The sequence below is a fragment of the Podarcis vaucheri genome (genome assembly GCF_965113315.1).
Source record: "Podarcis vaucheri genome assembly, chromosome: 10".
Taxonomy (NCBI): domain Eukaryota; kingdom Metazoa; phylum Chordata; class Lepidosauria; order Squamata; family Lacertidae; genus Podarcis; species Podarcis vaucheri.
The window spans coordinates 33,639,786-33,663,940 of record NC_138748.1 but is presented as its reverse complement, the minus strand read 5'-3'; the positions used below and the strand labels follow the sequence as shown (position 1 = coordinate 33,663,940).

General features: G+C 38.7%; 1 protein-coding gene across 7 annotated transcripts in view; it reads left to right on the top strand.

The window, feature by feature from the left end:
* The window catches only part of PPP1R12A (protein phosphatase 1 regulatory subunit 12A), a 93,365-nt gene that overhangs the window by 44,147 nt on the left and 25,063 nt on the right, over positions 1-24,155 (top strand). For 6 of the 7 annotated variants that reach the window (XR_014224159.1, XM_082240974.1, XM_082240970.1 and 3 more), the window contains exons 4-11: positions 8,450-8,609; positions 9,163-9,307; positions 11,936-12,010; positions 13,542-13,630; positions 14,247-14,404; positions 16,815-16,933; positions 22,169-22,381; positions 23,261-23,478. Coding sequence is in view for 6 of the 7 variants with exons in the window: in XM_082240974.1 (XP_082097100.1) it covers positions 8,450-8,609; positions 9,163-9,307; positions 11,936-12,010; positions 13,542-13,630; positions 14,247-14,404; positions 16,815-16,933; positions 22,169-22,381; positions 23,261-23,478 (1,177 nt within the window). In the remaining variant the exon portion in view is untranslated. The remainder of the gene's footprint in view (positions 1-8,449; positions 8,610-9,162; positions 9,308-11,935; positions 12,011-13,541; positions 13,631-14,246; positions 14,405-16,814; positions 16,934-22,168; positions 22,382-23,260; positions 23,479-24,155) is intronic. The other variant, XM_082240975.1, reaches the window with a different exon arrangement.

Below are 24,155 nucleotides of genomic sequence, written 5' to 3'. Positions count from 1 at the left end.
TTCCTTTTTAGGAGAAAAAATCTGCGTGTTATAGAGCGAAAAATACGGTATGTCTCTGGAAAATTAAATGGAACTTTCAATAAAATATGTGTTGACAATGTATTTTTATAGGGTTTGCCATTTATTTAAGTGTTCTGATTAGGTTTGAGTTTACTTCTGAAAAAGAACTGAATCTAACATAAATGTGTTTTCCAAAATGAGCATGATAGAAACACTCATTGTCTTTTAAAAGACTTTTGCATATGATGAGTGTTTCAGTTGTTTTAGTGACCAGATTGAAACCAGTTTATGTTACGTTTATCTCAGTCTTGCAGTTTGCCATATGTGGATGCCTTTGTGAAAAAAATGTCCTGCCAGACTAATAAAACACCGTGTGCCTCAATTGCTGGTGTTCATATCTGTGAATCAGTATCAAGCACCACAACAGGCTTCATTGGAAATTACAGGTGTATGGGAGAATATTCATGAATATCAGTGTTAGTGAAGAAATAGTATTATCCGTGCATTTTAAGATGTAAGTAGCAAAGTGAAAGTAGAGTGAACTGTGTCTCCGTTGTTGCTACAATCTTAAGCAGAAGTAGTATAAATCTTCGTTATGGACATTGAAGGGATTCCTGAGCTGAATTCTTGTCTAGATGGGAAATTTTCTGTAAGTTTCTGTCAGGTGTGAGTCAGACTAATAAGAGAACTTTTCTTAGGTGCAATGTTTTACTTGGGGAGAATTAGGGTTTGGACATCTTTGGGAAGGAAATTTTAGCTCAGCCTCTTGTTTCAACTGAGGCAGTGACTTCAGTGAATGGGTGGGAGCAGGGTAGGATATTTAGTAGAGCTGTGGACTTGCAGAAAGAACTGGAACTTCTCAACCCTTCCCATCTTACTAAACCTGATTGACATTTAGCTAGTATGTAATCAGCAATAATTGAAAGAACATCTTCAGGTTCTAGCAAGGCATCTTTGAGTGCTGTAATGCTGAAATGCAAGGAGATTATCAGAACACATTTTCAACTAGGCTGATAAAATAGGCAAAACATTTGCTTCTTAACATGCAAGTGTGGCCCCAGTGCAAGAAAATGCAGACAATATTTTTCAGTGGTTAATGCATTGGGGGGGAAGTCATGCATAGTATTTCAAATTGCCTACTGCTGTTCTAAATCAGAATCCTTTGTTTTGTAAAATATATCATGAAAGGACTATTCATAAGGCTTTTGTCTTTCAAGTTTGATAAAAGTAAAAGAAAATATTTGTTTTGTGCCAATACTAGTTTAAAGCTTTAAAGTTTAAAGCTTTCTGCAAGCTTTCTGAGATTCATGTCTGAAGCAAACATACTTATTAAATATTTGTTTTGTTGTTGTTGTTTAGCCATTTATTCTAGACTAGATACAGAACTATAGTAATGTAAGGTTGCATGTCTTGTGTAAGGTCCCATGTGTTATCTAATGTCTAGTAAAGGTGGTGCTCTGGTCTAAACCACCGAACTTCTTGAGCTTGCTGATCGTAAGGTTGGCAGTTTGACGGGGTGAGCTCCTGTTGCTTTGTCCCAGCTCCTGACAACCTAGCAGTTCAAAAGCATACGAGCACAAGTAGATAAATAGGTACTGCTGTGGTGGGAAGGTAAATGGTGTTTCCGTGAGATCTGTCTCACCCCATAGTCAAATGTGACTGGACTTAACCGTCCATGAGTCCTTTACCTTTACCTTACCTAATTTGTAGCCTTAGTGATTGCTTTAAGGATGAAGACAATTCAGATCTTAAAGAGAACAGAATTAATTAATTATAGTTCATTTTTAAAAAATAGGCATCATAATGTTATCAGCCACTTGTATATACAATATTTTGGCTATGGTTGTATAAAACCTTAATGTGAGAATGAATCTTGTGACTTGAATTATAAGATAAGTTGACTTAACAAAGCTAATGGAATTAAAATTCCCACCCTATCCCAAATAGTTCAGCACCCCTCTGCTCTCTGGAGAGGCTTTTGTGGGGAGGTGCAGTTGGCTGCATAGGTAAAGAGACAGTAAGCTTTCCTGGCATAAACTTAATTGTTTTAGCCTATCCTAGGAGTCAAACCTATATATTTAATCATTTTTTTCAGTGGAATAAGGTGATCAAGTATTAGGTAATCTTTAGTTCTGATCTTTTCTTCCTTGAAGATAATATTACTACTCAAATCTTTTTTGCTAATCAGCTGTTGGTAGCTTCTGAATAATTATTAGGAGTAGAAATATGTCCTTCTGATTTGAAAGTGGGAGAATTGACTTGACGTGTTTTGATAAATCATTCAGGTCTGTGTTGAGAAGACACATAGATAATTGAGCAGAGAGCTTCTAGTGCCAATCTAGAAGAACAGGTTTAAGAATTCTATGCATGCTCTCTCATGGCTGGTCCACCAATGGAGGCAAAATGAAGTCTTCTGTAATCAAGACAGGGATGGGAAGTGAGGTACACCTTTAGATTTCTATAGTTGGTTCAGATGTTTGTGTTTGTACACATTTTGTGTCCTTAAACAGAGATATCAGAGTTAATAAATGGATGTCCCTGCACTTTTGTTTATGAGTTCTGGGCTGAGACTGTGCTTCAGGTTGTAATATGTAATATGCCCTATGTTTAATATATGCACTGTTAAATCCAGGGAATTTAAGTAACAGAGTACAGTGGTAATCTGTTCTGGAAGACCATTTGACTTCCGAAACGTTTGAAGAAGAGAGAGTAGAATAGTTTTGGATTTGATATCCCGCCTTTCACTCCCCTTCAGGAGTGTCAAAGCGGCTAACATTCTCCTTTCCCTTCTTCCCCACAACAAACACTCTGTAAGGTGAGTGGGGCTGAGAGACTTCAAAGAAGTGTGACTGGCCCAAGGTCACCCAGCAGCTGCATGTGGAGGAGCGGAGATGCGAACCTGGTTCCCTAGATTATGTGACTACCGCTCTTAACCACTACACCACACCTTGAAAACCAAGGTGCAATGAGTTGGCTGCAAGTTCAGTGGAGAAAATTGAAAAACACGCAACAGAAGCTGTTCAACTTCCGAGGCGTGTTCAAAAATGGAAGCATTTATTTCCAGGTTTTCGGTATTCAGCTTCTGAAATGTTTGGCTTCCGAGGCGCTCAAAAACCGAGGTACCTCTGTACATGCATGTGGCATTAACAATAGCACATATAGCATTTACTATTGAAGCTATTAAAAGCATCTTACGCAATAAATAATTGCTGATTGTTCTTGGGGAAATAACTGCCAAATCCCTTCTCCCAGTGACCTGCCTTAATACGTGCATCTGTTTTAAGTGAAACATTTTGATTCACTGTGGGTGAGTTTTTCTGCAGACTATCTACAAATATCAAGTTCATTAAGATTAAACATCATTGTATAAGTAGAAAGAAACAAAAGGGTTCCTAGTGGGTCCCTTTTTCTATAAGAGCATTGAATATGTATGTATCTAAATATAAATAGTATAGCAATACAGTGGTACCTTGGGTTACATACGCTTCAGGTTATATACGCTTCAGGTTACAGACTCCTCTAACCCAGAAATAGTACCTCGGGTTAAGAACTTTGCTTCAGGATGAGAACAGAAATCGTGCTCCGGCGGCGCGGCGGCAGCAGGAGGCCCCATTAGCTAAAGTGGTGCTTCAGGTTAAGAACAGTTTCAGGTTAAGTATTGATCTCCGGAACGAATTAAGTACTTAACCTGAGGTACCACTGTAGTCCTGATCCTTGACAGACAGAGCAGCTATATCTGTCTATACTATACTGTGAGCACTCCAATTGGAGAGTAGCCTTTACCATGGACTTTGAAGAAGCACAAACTCTGGATGAAAGGGAGAAATGAGCTAAGAGGAAGACACATTTGGCAAATCCTCACCATGATCAACTCCTGCCCGAAAACCTATGTTCCCACTGTGCAAGGGCATGTGGATCCAGAATTGGCCTCCACAGTCACTTACAGACACACTGATAAGACCATGTTCATGGAGGACAATCTTACACAGCTACGAATGATCACCAAAGAAAGAAGGACTTATTTTTATTTATTTAAAAATATTTGTATACCACTGTATCAGAAATGTACAGCCAAACTATAAAATAATAAAAAGTTAAAAGCAAGTTTAAAGCAAAAAGAAAATTAAAACAAGTATCAATACACCACTGTGTGTGGGTGTGTAATATTGATTCCCTGGGAGGCCTGGTAGAATAGAATGCAGTGGTCTACGCAGTGAATAGCAACCTCAAGGAATAGTCACCTCAAGGCATGGTAACACATGCCTTCTTGGATATTGGTCACACTCCCTTCTTGGAGGTTGGTCACTTATTATGCCATTTCTGCAGATAACCATATAATAAAATAAACAAATAAAAATAAGATCTCTGAAATGCAAAGATGAGGACCTTTTAAAGGAAATGTCAGCACTTATATGATCATAGATATAAAATAGAATTAGTAGGCTTGTGGGATGCATTTAAACTTACAAAGGTTATTAATACTAAGCACTGCAGGACCTTGATGGGGTCTTTAGAGACAGAATTGTGTTAGTGTTGTTTGGACCTCAAAATAGCCAGATGAAAGGTTTTACTGTAGCTATGGTTGCCCATAAAACATGTTAAAAGATCGAGAATGCTGTGGTACCTTGAGCATGAGTTAGTTCATTGGAATGAACTTTTGTAGGCAACAGCCATCTTGGTTATGTTCATGAAGCAGAATGAAAAGGCAATATGTATATATGCACATAGCCTGAAAACCAAGTTTTAAAAATCCTCTTTGGGCAATATACATAGAAGCCGTGTTGGAGTGTAGGGTCCAAAAGTAAGAAAGAAAGAAAGAAAGAAAGAAAGAAAGAAAGAAAGAAAGAAAGAGAAAGAAAGAAAGAAAGAAAGAAAGAAAGAAAGAAAGAAAGAAAGAAAAGGGCCATGCACAAGTAATAGGATGTGTGCTGGAATAGCCACAGGTACAGCTTTGCATGTAATTGTATTTCAGTCGTAGAAGAGGCTTAACTTGTTTCATTTGTGTCAGCAACACAGCCATGCACAAGGCATCATTTGCTTTGCTTCTGTACCTGTGCTTCTTGCTGCAAGCTGCTCCCATTGGAAGAGAGTAAATCTCTTCAGTAGGAAAGATACAGGAAATGCTTCACATTCCTTTTTTCTGATTGCTTAGCAACAGTGATTTAACTGAGTAATTGCCATTGGCAACAGCAGCATCTGCCCTACTAAGCCTTGGAGCCTTGCACACACACACACACACACACACATTATATATATATATATATATGGTAAAGGGAGCCCTGATCAGTCGACTCTAGGGTTGTGGTGACTCTAGGGTTGTGGTGCTCATCTCGCTTTATTGGTTGAAGGAGTCGGTGTACAGCTTCCAGGTCATGTGGCCAGCATGACGAAGCCACTTCTGGCGAACCAGAGCAGCGCATGGAAACACCGTTTACCTTCCCGCTAGAGCAGTACCTATTTAGTACCTATTTACCGTATCTACTTGCACTTTGTGCTTTCGAACTGCTAGGTTGGCAGGAGCAGGGACCGAACAACGGGAGCTCACCCCGTCGTGGGGATTCGAATCACCAACCTTCTTCAACCAACGATTACTTTTAGGTGTAGTTCAGAGATTTTTGAGCTAGTTCATTCCAAGCACTGGATGTGGTCACTACTAGTTGGCTGGTAATGAAGCTATCTGAGTGACAAGAGTCTGTCAAAAACAGTAGCGAGTACAGCAACTCTGCATCATTTTGTGTGTGTGCATATGCGCTTGCATACAGACTGTTGTGTTGATATGGGACAGAATGTTAATGGCAACATACTGGAATTTCACCTGTGTGTTGGAATCTTTGGATGAAGTCACCCGGCCACTTTATATGGATGTCTAAAAGGATGAGTGGTGGCAGAAATGATGAGGTTGAGCAGAAATTCCACAACGCTGCCTTCTGCAATTGACTTTACAAATAGAAGCAATGCCTCCTAGTCACAGAGTCTGTCCAGAAAGATTCCTTGGTTGATGGTATCAAAAGCTGCCAAATGATCGAAGAGAATGATCAAAGCCCCATTTGTGTCTCTTGACAGAGGTCATGCATCAGGGAAATTTAAGTGCCAAATCCAGACCTGAAACAGGATTGAAATGAATCTAGATAATATGTTTCAAGCAAGGGAGATTAACATTAGACAACCGCCACTTGCTTGAGCATCTTGACCCCCAAAGTGATATGACTGGGTTATTACAGTCTTCTGGATCTGGAGAGGATTTTTAAAGGACTGACTGCATAGCTTAGGTTTGCCATATGTCTGGAATTTCCCGGACATGTCTGGGATTTAACTGCTGAAAATAGCAACCCGGGGGGAATTTAGGAAAATAGGCAAAATGTCCAGGATTTTGAGGTTGACTGCCTAAAGAAAGCTCAACAATTCCTCCCCAATAGCTCACCAACTTCTGTGTCCTGAATTTTACTTCTAGAAATAATGGCAACCGTTGCATAGCTGACTTACTCACTTGCCACTGGTCAGTATCTAGACTCTTTCTTCTTTCCATCTTTAAGCATTAAAGATTGATTATGCTAGGTTGGTAAGTGCCCAGAGCTTGTGACGCAGCAATACTTGTTGGCAGGCTAACAAATGCTGAGAATTAGAATTTTGAAATGTTTTAAAATGCAAGCTGAGCAATATATTTTAGAATTAAGCTAAATCGTTTCAGCTGATTAACTTGTAAAGGTAGCTAATTAGTCGTCCGTCCCCCCAACCAACCTTTATGTAAAATGATTTTGTAGTGTACCTGAGAGAGAGCAAATAACATTTTTTTAAGGAATAAACTGAACACTGAGCTAGAGATGCAATATTGCCATCTGTGGACCATTCTTAGAATGTACTTTGTACCTTAAACTTGTATTCTTAAACAATGCTAAATGTTAAAATAAATAAATATGAGATTCTCAATGCACAATGGATATATGAATTTTTAGAGTTACTTATTAACATATGCCAATTTACATGCATAAATTGATAGGGGGATGTGGCTTGAAAATAGTAGTAACAATAACAATAATCATTGTATTGCATTTATTATTTGCTTTTTTAAAATAAAAAGTGACCTGAAGCAACTTACAAAATAATATAAACATTAAAACTATGTATAAAACCAAAACCAACGTACATGACAAAGCTAGATAATAAAGAGGCCAGAAATACACACAATACTTTCCAAATTAAGGACTGAAAGCCTGGTTTTAAATAAATGTTTCTTTCCTGACACCTAAAAATAGATAATGATATTGCCAGGTGTGCCTCCCTGCAGAACATGGGGGGGGGGCACCAATGAGAAGGGGGCAAATGGAAAAAGGCCCTGGATGTCAAATTCAAACCCCAGTTTAGTTCATGTGAGAAAAGACAGTCCTTGAGGTATTGTGTGCCTTTGCTGCCTTTCTCTACCCACTTTTTCTTTGTATTCCTTTGTGTCTTATGTCTTTTGCCTGTTTAAACTGGCATGGCCATGCATTTTTCACTACATGGAAGGGTTGAACATTAGATAATTTTAAATATGAATGAATCTATAATACATTTCGTCCTTCCACTTAACCTGAGCTGGACACGGGAGGTTTTCCTGTAGGTGAAGGAACTAATTCCCATTCTGGGGGTGGGGGAGACCCCCTAAAGTAGGCCACCAGAACTGTTATAGTTTCTGATTTAGTTTCACAGGCAGTGCATTCAGAGTTGCTGCCTAGCCATAGAAACTAGAGAACACTGAAGACGATAGCTGTATCTTCTGGAAATGAAGAGTATGGAAATAAGGAATTCCCGGGTATAAATCCACACAAGTTTTTTTACCTGTTTCTCCCAATATCATACTCATCTAGACTACCTTTTATGGCTTTTGTCTCTCTGACCTGCAGTTTTGCTTTGCTTTTATGCTGGATGTCTTGGCTCAACCAATTTGCTGGACACTATCCAACCAATCTATGTCTTCTTTTTCTCATGAGATGCCCTGACTCTTCTGGGGGAATGCCACCTCCAGCAGTGTATGGCACAGACTGGCATTGCCCCTACTTTCCTCTTTTCCACACCACATACATCCCAGGAATGCTGTGAAATCATTGGGTGGCTCAACTTGAGTACCTGTTGTAGACCCGTGCTAGCTTTCTGCTATATTAAAATGTATTCTGATGCATGGCTACTGGTCCTGTTTCCACACTGAACTTTGAGCCCATGACTCTGCCAAGGCATTATCTATTCTATGTTTTATGAAAAGTAATACAGTATTGAAATGGTTCAGTGGGTGAAGGAGTACTATTGCCCTTCCTCATTTCTCTTTCCCTCCTAAGTGGAGCAGAGGCGGCTGATTATTGCAGTCAGCTTCCATAATGCTGGGCGAGGCTCCTGTGATATCTTGTGTCGGTGTTTATGTCATTTGAATGAGAATTTATGTACATATTTAGAAATGAAAATATTTCTTTCCATTCAGGGGTTGATATAGAGGCAGCTCGCAAAGAAGAAGAACGAATAATGCTTAGAGATGCAAGACAGTGGCTTAACAGTGGTCATATAAATGATGTTCGGCATGCAAAATCTGGTGGCACAGCACTCCATGTAGCTGCTGCTAAAGGGTATACAGAAGTATTAAAGTAAGTTAATTTCTAATACAGATTCACACTTTGTAGTTACAAATTTCTGTAGTTTAGACTATTCCGCAGATCCTTGGTTTACATGTTAAAATTGTGACTTTTTAAAGTCTTTCTGTGTACAACCTTTTTAATCAATATGGTGGTCCATGTGAGAAAATACAGTGGTACCTTAGTTCTCGAACTTAATCCGTTCTGGGAGTCCGTTCAACTCCAAAAACTGTTCAAAAACCAAGGTACGTTGTCCAATTGGCTGCAGGAGCTTCTTGCACTCAAGCAGAAGCCATAGAAGCCGCATTGGACGTTTGGCTTCCAAAAAATGTTTGCAAACCGGAACACTTACCTCTGGGGTTGCGGCGTTCGAGAGCTGATTTGTTCAACAACAAAGCTGTTTGGGAACCAAGGTACCAGTGTAATGCAAATTCTATGCTCATTAAACCCTTCACATGGTTCAGTGCTCTGAAAATGCCAGCAAATCCTTCAGTTTTTAAAATGTTTATAGCACTTTATTTCAGTTGTTTTTCTGTTTTTAATTTAATTTATCAAATTTATTCAGGCTTTTAATACAGGCTGGCTATGATGTAAATATTAAAGATTATGATGGCTGGACACCACTTCATGCGGCTGCTCATTGGGGTAAAGAAGAAGCATGTCGAATATTAGTGGAAAACTTGTGCGATATGGAGACTGTCAACAAAGTGGTAGGACTTTTGCATAATCTTTGTCAAAATGTGTTGTTATTGATCTATTGATTAAAAGTAGGTTATGAATTCTGTATTTGCTATTGCTACTTAGCTGTACATCTTAGAAACAAGTGAAACTAATTTATAATGATCCTAGCTGTCTGAAAAGAAAATGCTGGTTTGAAATTTGAACTATTTTTAGTTGATATATAAAATATATTTGAATTTCACCAAGGGGTTACCTTAATGTGACCATTGGCAGTTCAGATGTGCATCTGAGCTAGCTGCAGTGAGATCATTTAAAAATACTTTATAAAGAATAATGAAATAAAAAGTCACTTTATTAGTTCACTATTGTTTGAAGTACTTGTTTAAATCATGGTTTAGCTATAATTATAAAGCAGTTTGTACACAATTTGAGTTATTGGGTATTAGAATCATTGCATTTACTGTTAAAAGCCATAATGTACAAAAACAGTTCTCAATCACCCCTCCACAGATCTTAAAGCTGAGGATGGGAGACATTGGGAGACACACTTGTGACCCAAGATGTATAGGGTTTTGTGTGATGCAGCTCTTAATGTCCTTACATAATTGCTGACTATATTGTGTATCAGTGTGAGAATACAGTATGGCTGACGTCATTCTTTATCATGGCCAGATGTTTTCCGTATCTTAGTTAGCTTATAAATAAAAATCCTAGCATGTCTCCAAATTTAGTAGTAGCTTGCCTCTTCAGGTGATCTGATATATTCCGCTTGGGAAGGACAGGCCTGGGTGAATGCAACCAATTTTTAATCCTTAATAAATTGCAAGAAATCAGTTCATTTAAGTACAGTTATTAAACACACACATTTTTACTTCACTAAGGGGAACATACTGTTCAGGAAACAACTGCATAATTCCAGAAAGTCTTTTTTGTATCTTGAGTAGTTCTAATTTTAAATTACAAAGCACACATCTTTCCCCAATGATTTTTATGTTAAAATGTGTTAAAACAAATGTAGGAGATTGCACAGGGAAGAATATAAGGACTGAATGGCTAAAGTAAAAGATCTGTTGGCCGAAGGTTTCAAGTGGAGCTAGATTTTTGAATGAATTCTGGTGGCATGTCTTGTCTTGTTTTCATTCTTATAAGCACCATCTGGTTTCTTCTCCCTTTTGTTGAAGCTTCCCCAGCCCCTTGCCAAATCTCATATCTTGTTTTTCCACCCTATGGGCCTATTTGGAAACAAGTATTTCTGAACTGCTACTCCAGCCAAATTTACAGAGAAGAGCTGTATCTTAAACTTTTTATGAAGATTTATTTTGAAAAGCATTACACTTGATTACAAAGTTTGCAATAAGCTTAGACACTCATATCACACTGCTGTCATACTCAGGGGAGAGGGAGGGTGGCATTTAAGTTTTGAGGAGATTTATCTGTCTATGAGCAGTCTTGACATTATTTAACTAGTAGATTTTGTTAATGGAACTGTTTTACATCTCTAAAGGCTGGGACTCAAATAAGCTTCTAAGGTTTGCTAAAGAGTTGCAGCTCTAATTATTTTCCTTTGAACTCATGATTTGTGAGCTATATCATAAAACTGCCCTCACCCCTTGGGACACCAAGATTTTACCAATTCCCCTTGCTATTGCAATGCTTGGCATGTCCCTTCTATTATAAAATAGTTGCAAATCTTCAAGAACAGCTTTTTTGGAGGGAATCAGCTGAGGAATTGGCAAAAATCGTTTGTCTTGTCCTTGTGTGAGTGGAAGTCTTTCTGCAGAGGCAATTTCACCACTGAATAAAACCAATCAACCGTTAGCAGTATGTATGAAGTAAGGCATTGAGTTGAAAGATGAGTGACAAGCTACAACAGAACATTGCTAGAGGTGTGGCATAAGAAAATTGTGTGCAAATCTGGCAAGACTTCCTAGTAAGTTGTACTGTATTAGAGTATAATGTGATGTATAAAGGAGAAATGAGAAGAATAACTTTCTTCCCAAGAAGGTTAAATAAATATGGGATAGGCAAAGAAAGTGTATTCCACTCTAGTTAACTCAGTGAGGACTATTTCCAACATACGACTTTCTATTTAAAATCTCTATCTTAAAGGTATATCTAAATTCCAAAGTTTCTCACTGTAACCTTTTCTTTTAAGGCTCTCGCACATAAGAGAAACAAGCAGTAGCCAAGAAAACTCTTAATATGTTTGGCTTATTCCTTTCCTCATTTGGAGAATTCTTTATAACTCAGTGTCTGGACATGAACAAAGTGTTTTAAGTAAATCATTTCCCCTTCTTTAACTTCCTGAATGTTTACAGGAATTTAAATTTTCCGAATCACCAGGAGTGACAGTCTACTTTATACTGGACTAATGTGGAGCTGTTACTTCCTGTGACTTGGAAACTATTGTCCAATTCACAGTCATTTGCAGGACAAACACAAAAGGAACAATTTTGACACATGCCAATAGAATGATCGCCTTGAAACTGATTGTATTTGTGGCCCTTTGGTTGAAACAGTCCCCACTCTCTTCATGCCCCCAAAGCGCACACTTCATGCACATTCTTTGTGTTGGGCTTAGCTTGGTGGCATACTCCCTCCCTGTATGACAAGTTAATGGTACCATAATTTAATTTTGTTGCTTATTTCTCCTGCAGGGTCAGACAGCATTTGATGTAGCAGATGAAGACATTTTAGGATATTTAGAAGAACTTCAAAAGAAACAAAATATGGTGAGCTCTTTCAGTACTGTGAGAACAAACTAATCAGATCATTGGTTTGTCTAGCCTGGTATTGTCTACTCTGACTACCAGAGTCTTAAGCTGAGGATATTTAATGGAAGATACCAAGATTGAATTTGGGATTATCTGCATGCAAAACATTGTGATCTACCACTAAGCCTATTCTTTATTTTATGTTCAGTTCATAAGTGTCTTGTTTTATCCAAAGGCCATAATCTTTATTTTATGTGTATTTCACTTTATGGAATAGGTGCTTGGTATTTTTTAAAAACATGAATAGTGCACTGATGTTCTTTTCCATTACCCCTCTCCCACACTATGCAGAGAGTTAGGTAGTACCCAGAACTCTGAGTGTGAGGATTCTCATACTAAATTTCCACAATTACTTTACATCAGAAGGGAAGCACTACTGGAGCTGTTAATGAGCAGCTATAAAATTCCCTCCAAATAAGAAGGTTGAGTGATGGTTCTGCATGCCTAGCAATAACTGTTCCCCTCTCGGGGACTTAAAAGTTTGAATGGGAAGCAGCAGTGACTGTGACATAATTTTGCTCCCGCAAGTGCTCCCATTCATGGAAGTGCAGATGAGTAGTTCTGAACGTCCTGGTGGTGGCGTTTTTTAAAATAGTTGGCATATGTTTAGTGGTTGAGTCCATATTTTATTAGACGTGTGAATGAACTGAGGGTGTTCCTTTGTAAACCTGGACACAGTCAATTTCTGTGTCCTTGTGCTAATTTAATTTTTATAATGAAGAAAACACAGTAAATGAGAAATCTTACTGAAAAGGAAATTTATGCAGTATACCTAGCCTTACACTGTATCAAGTGATGTGGTTACTTTGATATTGCGGATTTTACTTCTGATGCTTTAATTCAGAAATGTTCAAAGATTGAAACACATTGGCCACATTTGTATATCACATGAGCCATAGCTTAAAGAGTTCTCTCTGCCCCCTCCCCCCTGCAAGTTACTGAGAGGAGAATTTAGGCAGCTTCTACTTTGGGCTTTAATTATCCATTTTTGAATTATGTCATCCATAGCAAATTGTGGATTGTAGCAAATTGTGTTTTAACATTTACTTCAGTCATTTTCAAGAAAGCCATTTTCATTTCTGAGCCTGGCTTGTTTAAACTAACAATAATTAGAATTAATCTCTGTACAGAATGCGGGGAACATGGCAAATGGCCAGGAAAGAAAACTGAAAGTAACAGCTTCCAAAGTCATCTTCCCCAGCCATGTGTAATGTGGAGGGGGAGATAAAGGTTAACTGCAGCTATAGTTTAGTGTGATGTGCAAATACAGCTATTATTATTAATCGTCTTGAAAACGTGTTAGCAATGTTGAAATGTTAAAGGAGTTTATTACATAGCTATTTAATATTTGTCACTTAACATTTGCCCTGAGATCTTTCTCTTGTAAATCCTTTTTTTCATGTTATACTACTTCAGGTGACTTGAAATGTTTTAGTGTTTGCATCAGCACTTGTAGAAATCTAACTGAATCTTTTCATATCTCTTAAAGCTTCATAGTGAAAAAAAGGAGAAGAAATCACCCCTTATTGAATCCACAGCAAACATGGACAATAATCAATCTCAAAAACCGTTTAAAAAGTAAGTAGATTAGTTAAAATAAACTCTGTGTAGGGGGAATGTTGAAGGCGGTTACATGTTTACTTGGAGAAGGTATAGGTAACTGGTCTTACACTTATTTTACTGATCACAGCTTTGCATGGGTGGGCGGGGAAATAAATAGAGCAGAGGAAACCCACCCTCCATTTATTTAATCCCCCCCACACCTGTGCAAAACTGTGATTACAGACTTACCTGGCTTTGGGAAGGCAGTACAAGGGCTCTAGCAGGGTCCTAGAGCCCTCCCGCCTCCTTCCCAAAGCTGGGCAAGTGCTTACTGGGCTTTGAGAAGGCAGCAGGATGCAGAGCCCTCATACCACCTTCCCAAAGCCAGATAGACAGCTCTCCACCTTGCGGTGAGGGTGTGTGTCCTGGGGATTCTTGTCTTTATTCATTTTTGCATATACACATGGAGCCCCAGAACTGAACCCTCATGGTAAGAGGCAAGTTACCTGTACTGAAGAAACATAGAAGGAGTAGAGTTGTCATAATAACATTGAGTCCATATCTGTGCTCCTGTCACAGCCCACCCTGGTATCTTTTTTCTGAAGCCAATAATGCAATAAATATTTCATGCTTCAAAACAATGTTGTTCCAGTAAAGAGACTTTGATCATTGAGCAAGATAAGAATGCATCAAACATTGAGTCTCTAGAGCAAGAAAAAGCTGATGAAGAGGAAGAAGGAAAGAAAGATGAGTCCAGTTGCTCTAGTGAAGAAGATGAGGAAGAAGACTCCGAATCTGAAGCAGAAACAGGTATTATAGAACAACAATTTTGCTTTACAATTGCTTTTAAATTCAGTTTAGTTTAATTCACCATTGGACTACTTCCTCATTACTTCATGCTTCTTCAAGTTTGGAGGTCATTTAGGGACAAGTATAAAATTCATTAATGTGCAAACCACGAGATACGTCATTTTAAACAAAATTAACTATCTTTATGTCACTTGATTGTCCAGAAACCTTAACGTGGTAATACAGTAACTAGAAACTGTACAGAGCAAACTCACACATAGTACATCTATTAGAATTCATATATAATAAATCTATATCTTATCTGGAAGATGTCAAGAATGTGCTAATTAGCTGTGAAAAACTCTCAGATTCTGTATCAGAAAGTTAACTAGCACTATGACAATGCAATTTCAGCCATGCAGATGTCTAGAAACTCCCCTGTTCCTTGCCTTTTCCTCATACTCATGGTTTTTTAAAACACATTTTAATGTTAATTTTAAAATAGTGAATCAAAAGGGATCTATTTATTTCACTTAAATAACAGCTATAAGCTGGAGGAGCACAATTTAATATATATGCATGTCTTCCACTAACAGCTTAAAAGTTTCAGACTCATCACTTCAGCATTTCTTGAGTTATATGACTCTCATTACTCTGTTTTCTTTGTTGCTACTATGCAGTCTTGTGCCAGGAAAATATGACTGTGACACAAGAATTAATTTATGTAAACTTAGAGGTTTTTAAATATCAACAAGGCTTTCATCATACTTTATTTGGCATGCTAGAGAACTTAGGCTTTTCCCTGGAGCTGAATCTCTGTGTTCCAAATTTGTACCTTCTCCTTTCCCTCTTACTCATTTAAAGGTGGATTCACAATAAAATGTTTTGGAACCTGGAATATTCTAGGTGGAGTAGAGCCTGCTCTGGTGTATATTTTGTGTAGTGTGAATTTAAATTTAATATTTAAATGAAAGGAGCTTTGAGTGATTTGAGAAATAAACATTGGACTGTTAAAAGGGCTTAGATTTCCCTTGTTCAAGTGGAGAAATACTAAAAAGCAAACACATCACTGCATTTTCTTGGGAAACTGTTATTAAAGTACAGTTATTTAAACACAGCTCTGTATTTTTAAACAGACACTGGGGAAATTCCAGTCCCTCTCCACATCCATTCCCTTCCATGTGCCAAGTGTGAATTGTTTTTTAATGGAAAGATGGGGTGAAAATATTTTTAATAAAATTATTAAAGGAGGAAGGCTCCTAAATGGTCAACACCCACCAACCCTGGTAGTCCTGCTTCTCCTGCACGCAGTGTTAGGCTTGTGAGGATGTGCACAAGGTGTCAGACGGTATTGTCCCCATAATTTGTAAGCATTTTTATTGCAGGAGATTTTCTGTATTTTAAAATGATTTTATAAAGCTATTTCCATTGTGGTATATATTTAGTACTGCTTTAAAGTGGTGCTAATGAAATTGTATCCAGGTTCAGAGATGATGGGGAATCGCGGTTCTCAGTTCTTATATATTTCATGTGATTTTTTTATTCTCATAGCCTTACAATTTTGTCTATAGCCATAATGAATAGAAACATTTTTAAAACTAAAATAGCTGGGAATTTTTTGTTTCAAGTCCATGCTTCTCAGTGCTCTTCTATGGAGCTACTGTTCTCATAACAGGAAAACACTGATTTATTTATTTATTTTTGGGTAGTGTTCTACAACAAATGTACAGTGGTACCCCTGGTTACATACGCTTCAGGTTACAGACTCTGCTAACCCAGAAATATTACCTCTAGTTAAGAACTTTGCTTCAGGATGAGAACAGAAATCGTGTTGTGGCAGCAGCGGGAGGCCCCATTAGCTAAAGTGGTGCTTCAGGTTAAGAACAGTTTCAGGTTAAGAACGGACCTCCAGAACAAATTAAGTACTTAACCCGAGGTACCACTGTAGTTAGATGCATAGCCTGATCATCTTCTCCAACTACTAGTGCTCTTTAAGTATACTTTCAAATAGTTTGGAACAAAACCTGAAGTTACTTGGTGTATCTTCTGGGCAGTAAATAAATACAATACAATAAAACAATTCATACTCTTCTATAATGTAGCAGGAATATGGTACTGGGACACTTATTCCATAGTGGAGCCAACCCCTTATTTACTTTGCGGGATACCAGGGCCAGTGGTGTGGGCTGTTCCTCGTCACGTGATTGTGAGAGGCAGGCACGCTCCCCTCAGTTTTTCAGACTCACCAAGCAGCAAAATGGCCAGTGGGAACACCTGAAAGAAAGTGAACATACCTGTCTACCCCCCCCCCGCCCCGCCCCCCGGTGCCTATAAACTTTATTGTTCAGAATGGGCCTCTGTAATGTAAAAAGTATTAGTTATCTTTAAATGGATTTTGAATTACTTTATCCTCTAAATGATTTATTTACAGACAAGAACAAACCTACAACAAATAATTCAAATACCACCAATGTGCAAGCTGCTCCTATAGCTGTGACAACACCATCAGTTACTACTGGTCAAGTGACTCCTACATCCCCCATTAAGAAGGTAAAACAGTTTGTTTCGGTTGTCTAGTTAAGAGTAAAGTGTACACATTGTATCATGAACTCTTCTCACTATTAAAATGCCTTGATTGATCAACTGTTGCATAGGAAGCTGCCTGACATCGAGTCAGATCATTGACCCAACTAGCTCAGTATTGCCTACACTGACTGACGCTGGCTCTCAAGGTTTCAGATATTATGCCAAATAAGATTATAGACTTGTATCCAGTGGTGTTGCTGAAGGCATTTTGACCAGCGGAAGCTTTCCCCAGCGGATGGGAGGGGAGGTCATTTTTGCCAATTCCCCCTCCATCTTTCCCCCAAATCGGCTTCAGACAGTTGGGTGGGAACAGCATAGAAGGTGACGGGAATTGGCAAAATTGCTTCATTCTCTTTTTGTGAAAGCCTTCAATCAAAGAGATACAATCCATGGCATGTTCATTTGAAATGGGAGCAAGTTGTAACTCCAGATACCAGGCTCAGATTTGATGTTCAAGAGTTCCCTGAAGAAGAGGGTTTTTTAAAAATGCATTGGGCTTAATAAAAACATCTCTTTTTTTTGTACACCTCTTTTTGCTTGTGATTGGGGCCTTACTACCTTAGTTTACTGTAGTCTACATATAGCCGTTCATGAAGTTGGTGTGTGTGTATGTTCAAACGAATGTGGTTTTCATCCTTTTGGCTTAGTCAGGAAGGTTGTTTAAAATGTAGAGGGCAAACTTCATGTAGAAGAAACAGAGTTGTTCACTTTTAATTACTTTGTTAGCTTTCTGTATTAGAACACATTGAGATGATGTCAATTCTGCAAAAATTCTTAGTTTGCTTCATTTGAGGAACAGTCAGTAAATACCTGTGCTTGTTGTGTTATCCCAAGAGAAAGATCTAGTTTTAATACTTGTTGTCTGAGTATTTTTTTTACACACCTGTGATTTTGAGCTCTCTCTTTTTAAGACCTGCAATGCTTTCCTCCTAAGATGCACCTTCATGTCAAGTACTAGATATGAGTTAATGCCCCCCAAGCCTCAAATTGATATTTTCAGGTAAATTGCAAATAAGAATTTGAGACATCATTTTAAAAATTCATTCTTATTAATTTATTATTCACCTTCCATATATGTCTCAAGGTGCTGTAGAGAATGCAATATAAGCAGCTAAAACAATTTTAAACAGTATTAAAAAGGAATTAAAAGGGGGGGAAACACCAAATAGACACCCGTGGCAGAGACCTGTTCATCCAGCTGAGAAGGCTTGTTGGAACAAAAACATCTGATTGTTTCCAGAAAGTACAGATAGTGAGCGCCTGTCGTATCTCGACAAGAATGCTGTTCCACAGAACAAGGACAGCCACACTTAAAACCCTGCTCTGAGTTACTGTTGAGTGGGTTTCTGAGATATTTGGGTCTTGCAGGAGAAGTTCTCCCTGCAGTGACCTGCCAGGTATGTAAGGAATAAGGGAGTCTTTCAAGGAACAAATTCACACAATAGATATTTTTATGGAACACCTTGTAGAGTATCTTTCTACAGAAAGGTGTGCATAGATGATAAAAAAACAAAACATATAAAAAAGCCCTGAAGGTATATCTTCCAAAAGAGCCTTGTAATTTAGTACTCAACCGGTTGCTTTCATTAAAGAAAGACTGCAGCTTTGTACATGCAGCCACCTTTTTAACACAGAGGAGGCTGTATGTTTCTTTCCTTGCTGTTTTTTCTTGATTGGACAAATGTCTAGGAGAATCCCACATTGATTGTGTGAGAAGGTGGTGGCAGCAGTGTGGAGCTGGTGGGATGAGGTGTCGTGATATGGATGAGTGTTGGTGCTGTAACAACTGTTTACAATATTGTTGTGAAATACCAATTCTGAAACAGTGACAGCAGTGTAGAGCTGGCAGGGAAGAGGAGGCATGGCATGAGTGAGTTGTGAGGCTGTAACAGGCAGTTACAAGTTGATCTGAAATACCAACTCTCCTAAGGTGAAAGTGGGAAAGAATGAATCACCACCATATATGTGATTAGAGGAATGCTAGCACAATTCAATATAATGAGTAATATTCTTACAGAAGCCAAGATGCTCATTGACCTAAATTGATAGATTTTCCTGTATTTTCATTTTAAATGTGAAAAAATTATGTTTTTATTTCAACTATGGAATTGTAGTCAGTCCTGTCTGAGGGAAAGTGCACTTATAAAATGGGTCTTTCATCCGTCTCCTCATAGAACAGTTTCTGGAATCCCTCAAAAATCTAGTTGTTTGGGGGACCCTCAGGAAAATACCTTGGTTGTGGTGAGAAGGACTGCAGTAGGAAAGAGGACTTGGCCAGAATCAGATGAAGGTCGCTTATACAAGTAACTTCCTACTTGGCAACCTGCCTCTACCTGATTTTGGGCAGCTTCCACTTTCCACCACGACCCTTTCTGAAAATCCTGTGACCATCTGGAGAGGCTTTTCATGAGTAGCAAAGTCCCACTGTGAGTGCAGATTTCTACTCCTATAAAACTGAGTATAGACCATTGGTGGTATATATATATATATTTATCTAATCTACTACCTACCTACCTAATGTACATGTGTACATTCTCATAAATGACCACAAATACTTATCTAGCCTGCCACCGGAAAGTCCTTTTCCTCGGTACCCTAATCTGTGTCTGGCTGAGATTTTTGAGAAAGAAAGCCTGTAAGAAAATGTATAAACAGTTGTGAGGTTACTCATGTACTGCACAGCTGATTCTGCTCTCACCCTGTCTTAAAGTAATCATGTAAAGGAGTAACAAGGAAAGTAGTCATGGAACAGAGGTGTGTCCGCCCGTTTAAGCACAAGTACTAATTTTCATGCTTTTTAAATTACAAGCATAGATAAGAGTTCTGGTGCCTAAAGTATGGGTGCAAAAGAAACATACTGCATATCTTTCAATCTGTTTCCTTTCTTCATTTTCCTTCTGCTTCTCCATTCCAGCGCATATGCCTTTACCCCTCTCTTCCTTTCCAATCTCCGTGCTGCTTTCTTTCACAAGAGAAAACATACGAAGGGCTAGAGCTGTATCCCTCTTGAATTTCCTGCTTCCCTGTTCAAAGGTCAAAGATAGGACCTCCTCTGACTTTTGCACATCTCTGCTCATATATAGCTATAATTCTGTGAATATGTGCTGAAAAAAGCTGACTGCTTTTACTGCAGTTCTGTAAAAAGTAAATAGGGATTAAATCATGTAGAATTTTAAATTAAAGGCCAACATATTTTTTTGTTCAATCTTTATATCTCTTTTATATGTCTTGTCCAATTGGCTTTAGTATGACTTTCTTCCTGCTATCATGCCTGTGGTGGACTCTGTAGATCCTGCATCATGGAGGCAGGGCTTACGTAAAACTGGCATTATTCTTGTTCCCAGTAAAGGTGAAAAGTCTCTGGTGAGGGCTCTGTGTGTGGTTTCCCCCTCCAGGTTGCAAAATAACAAGTGTTAATTCAAATATTGGCACTGTAGCTGCATGATTTTAAATGGTGTGTCTCTTTTGCATCTCATTGTTAATTTGTAGTTTATAGTGTAATGTTTACAAAGCTAACCTTTGAAAAGTTGATTTACCAAGTGTTTGGAATTTATTAACTTGCCCAGGAAATTGTGTGAGGTCTTGCTTCCTTTTCCACATACATACAATATACATCTATAGGGAATTTCATTTTGAAATATACCATGAAGCATGGAATTCTGGAATTAAAAATACTGAGGTTGAGAATGTGTCTTTCTTCTGTGACCTCTGTATAGTCCCACTTTCTGCTGTGAGCAAACATAGGCCACCATGTAGAAATTCTTAGGCTTTGACAGAAGTCATTTGCTTGTACCTATTACCTTGGCAGCCATGTTTGCCCTCATCTACATGATCCGAGGTTGGGTGAATGTCTTTAACTGCCACAAAATATTGCAGCTAGCAAGCTTTGCATTGTGTTACCTTGGATGACATGGCAGGTTCTGTTTATCTTTCTCCCAGTGCCCCCCTTCCCCTGCTTATCTTATTTAACAGTTTAAATTAAATGACTTTTGGTGATAGGGCAGGTTTTAAGAAGTGTATACCTTGTAGTAAAGATAATTCCTTCCCTTGCCTCTATTTTGAGGAAGGCCACAACCTGGGCACTAGCAGATTTAATCAAGGATTCATGAAGGAGGCTTACTGGAACTTAGGTTTTGGGTCAGAGCACATTTGTGCAAGGAATATTAGTGACTGCTGAACAGAACACAGTGGTAAGCAGCAGGGTTCAGGGTGGTTTTCTGTAGCAGCTGTGCGAAATCAAAGTTCATGTTGCTCTAAACCAGGGGTCTGCAACCTTTAAGACAAAAAGAGCCACTTGGACCTGTTTCCGAAGGGAAAAAAACCTGGGAGCCGCAAAACCATTGTGACATTTAAAACAAATATATCTCCAGAGCCGCGATCTGACAGCGGGCGGGAAGGTGACGTCGGGACTAACGCACGCACCGCCCCCATGCGACGTCACAGCCAGTACAGCGCCTGCCACAGTGGAGAGTGTCGGGGTGCACAATGCGCCTCCTCCTCTTGCTAGTATCCGCCCCAGAGCCGCGGCAAAGGTGTAAAAGAGCCACATGCGGCTCCGGAGCCGCGGGTTGCAGACCCCTGCTCTAAACCATGTTTCACAATGGACAACCATTGTGTTAGAGTACAAAGCTAAGTAAAAAGAGAGCTGTTCAGATGAATGGCTAGCATTCTTCCCCAATACCTAAACACACCAAAAGTGACTTTGCATCTGGGGCAGTGTTGGAATTCAATAAGAAGGGAGTAAGCAATGCCAAGGCCCATTGCTGCTTTCCCTGAGTCTAGAGTCCATGGTGGATGAATCTGTACTAGACAATGTTGCTTACTTGCTTGTCAAATGTGGGACTTCACAAAGATCACAAAGGAGATAACAGGGTTGCTTGCCTGTAATCCCTGTTCTCCAAGTGTGCTCTGTGCAGTTGCACATCCTACCCTCCTTCTCTAGCATAGAAACTCAACTTGTCTTAAAAATTATTTGTGGTTTGCTACCAGTGGTGATCTCATGTGAACTGAGGAGAAATACATGGTTCATGCTCACAAGGGCAAATATGTCAGCGAGAAGGGCACAGACATACTCCATTCCTGTCAAAGTTGTGGAATTACTCATTTTGTGGCCTGTGTATGTACACTTCCAAATGTTTGACTGCACAGAGGACACTTGGAAGAACAAGACTTACAGAAAAGCAACCCTGTGTTTTACAGTTCCCAACTTCAACTAAGGTTTCTCCCAAAGAAGAAGAGAGAAAAGATGAGTCTCCTGCTTCATGGAGACTAGGTCTTCGAAAGACTGGCAGTTATGGGGCACTGGCAGAGATTACAGCTAGCAAAGAAACTCAGAAAGAAAAGGATTCGACAGGAGTTATGCGATCAGCTTCAAGCCCTAGATTGTCCTCTTCATTAGACAACAAAGACAAGGTAACATTTTTTCCAGAACACACGACGTAATTAAATTATGGATGGTGATGGTTTTTTTATTTTTTAAAAAAGAAAGACCAGTGTCTGAAGATGATGAATTCCTTACCAAATTCTGACTTCCACATATCATGGAATAAAGTTTCTACTCCTAAAAGCTGTGAAGACAAATCATGAACTTATATGCCTAGTTCCTGGTGAAGTCTTAAGAGGTACTAGTAGTTGGTATGTGGTGTACCATGAAAGATTTCCGTTCATCAAAGACAGGGGTTCAGTGATCTTTGTATGTCTTTCTGCATTTTTCATCTAGTTCCTTGGGCAAAGTTTCCGGGGGGAAAGGATGTCCTTTCAAGAATGGTGTGGCATTTTTTCCATCCTTCAAATAGGAGATGCTTCCTAATGTGTGGTTACTCTGTGTACAAGGTTTAACTACTTTCTTTCTTTATTTGTAGTAGATCACTTTCAGTGTAGTTCAGTGATGGGAAGGCCAGACTTTCCACACAACTTGTGTAGGAAGCATAATTCTGTACAATTATCTGTCATGTGTGTTAGGCTCTGTGTAATTTAGTTCAGGTTTGACAACTAATTTTTTGTTTTCTCAAATGCCAAAGTTTCTATTTGACATTGTTTACAGTAAAATATGTAAAGCGTAAGTGGCAGCCTCCCTTTAGAAGATTTATTGCTAGATGCTTATTTTTACGCATGAACTAGAAACAGTGTGCCTGTTGTAACACTTTTTCGCTATGTGGCCCATAAATTGATGGGAGCGTGTGTGTGTGTAATTAAAATTGGGGTCATGTTGGCTACACATGCAGTTGACCTTTCAAAAATCGTAATCGTAAGTCAAACTTGTAAACTTTGTAAAAAAAAATTCTCTTGCAGGATAAAGATACAAAAGGAACTAGGCTTGCATATGTTGCTCCTACAATTCCAAGACGGCTGGCCAGTACATCTGACATTGAAGAGAAAGAAAACAGGGATACGTCAGCCAGTTTAATACGTGGTAGTGGTTCTTACACAAGAAGAAAATGGGAAGAAGATGCAAAGAAAAATATCTCAAATGAAGGATCTTCACCACTAAACACAACCTATCAAAGAAGGTAAATAGTGTATGTTTTGTAGATGTTAAAAGTATAAAGAATTCCAGGTATTTTTATAGAACTACATGGTGGTACATAATGAATTTTATACTGTCTGCATTTTCAAATAGTAATATAAAGGACAGCAATATTTGTGTTCTTAAAAGAAGGTTTTATACACTAGCTATTTACCTGAAAATGGCGGGAGCTGTTTTATTATTATACCTTAATTGGATAAACACTACAAAGCCATCAGCTGAAAGAGGAAATCAGTGTTTGAGGAAATATGGTTCTGGTGCTTTCCAATCCCAAATGGATGAGGACTGCTAGTCACAGCTTCCTCAGTTATTTGCTTCCAGAAAAGCTGCACTTTCAGTTCTTAGAACAGCTTCCTTGTTGCCTCTTAATGCCAAACTGTTCATGAAGCAACTGTGGCAGCATCCTTGCCCTTCAGTGATGGTCCTGCTCGGTGTGGGTAAGTGATGTCTAAGACTCAGTTTGGCTCATATATTTTAGTTGATGATACTTTTAATCAGCAATTAGATTTTCTGCATGTAAGTGATGGGCTGTAATAGCAACAACACAGTGCTATTAAGTGTGCCATAAGACTGCAAGCAGATATATTGGTATGATGTTAAAATTGGGTATACAATCTTTGTAGTCTTTTTATGGAAATGAGAGGGAAATTAGAGTTCTTG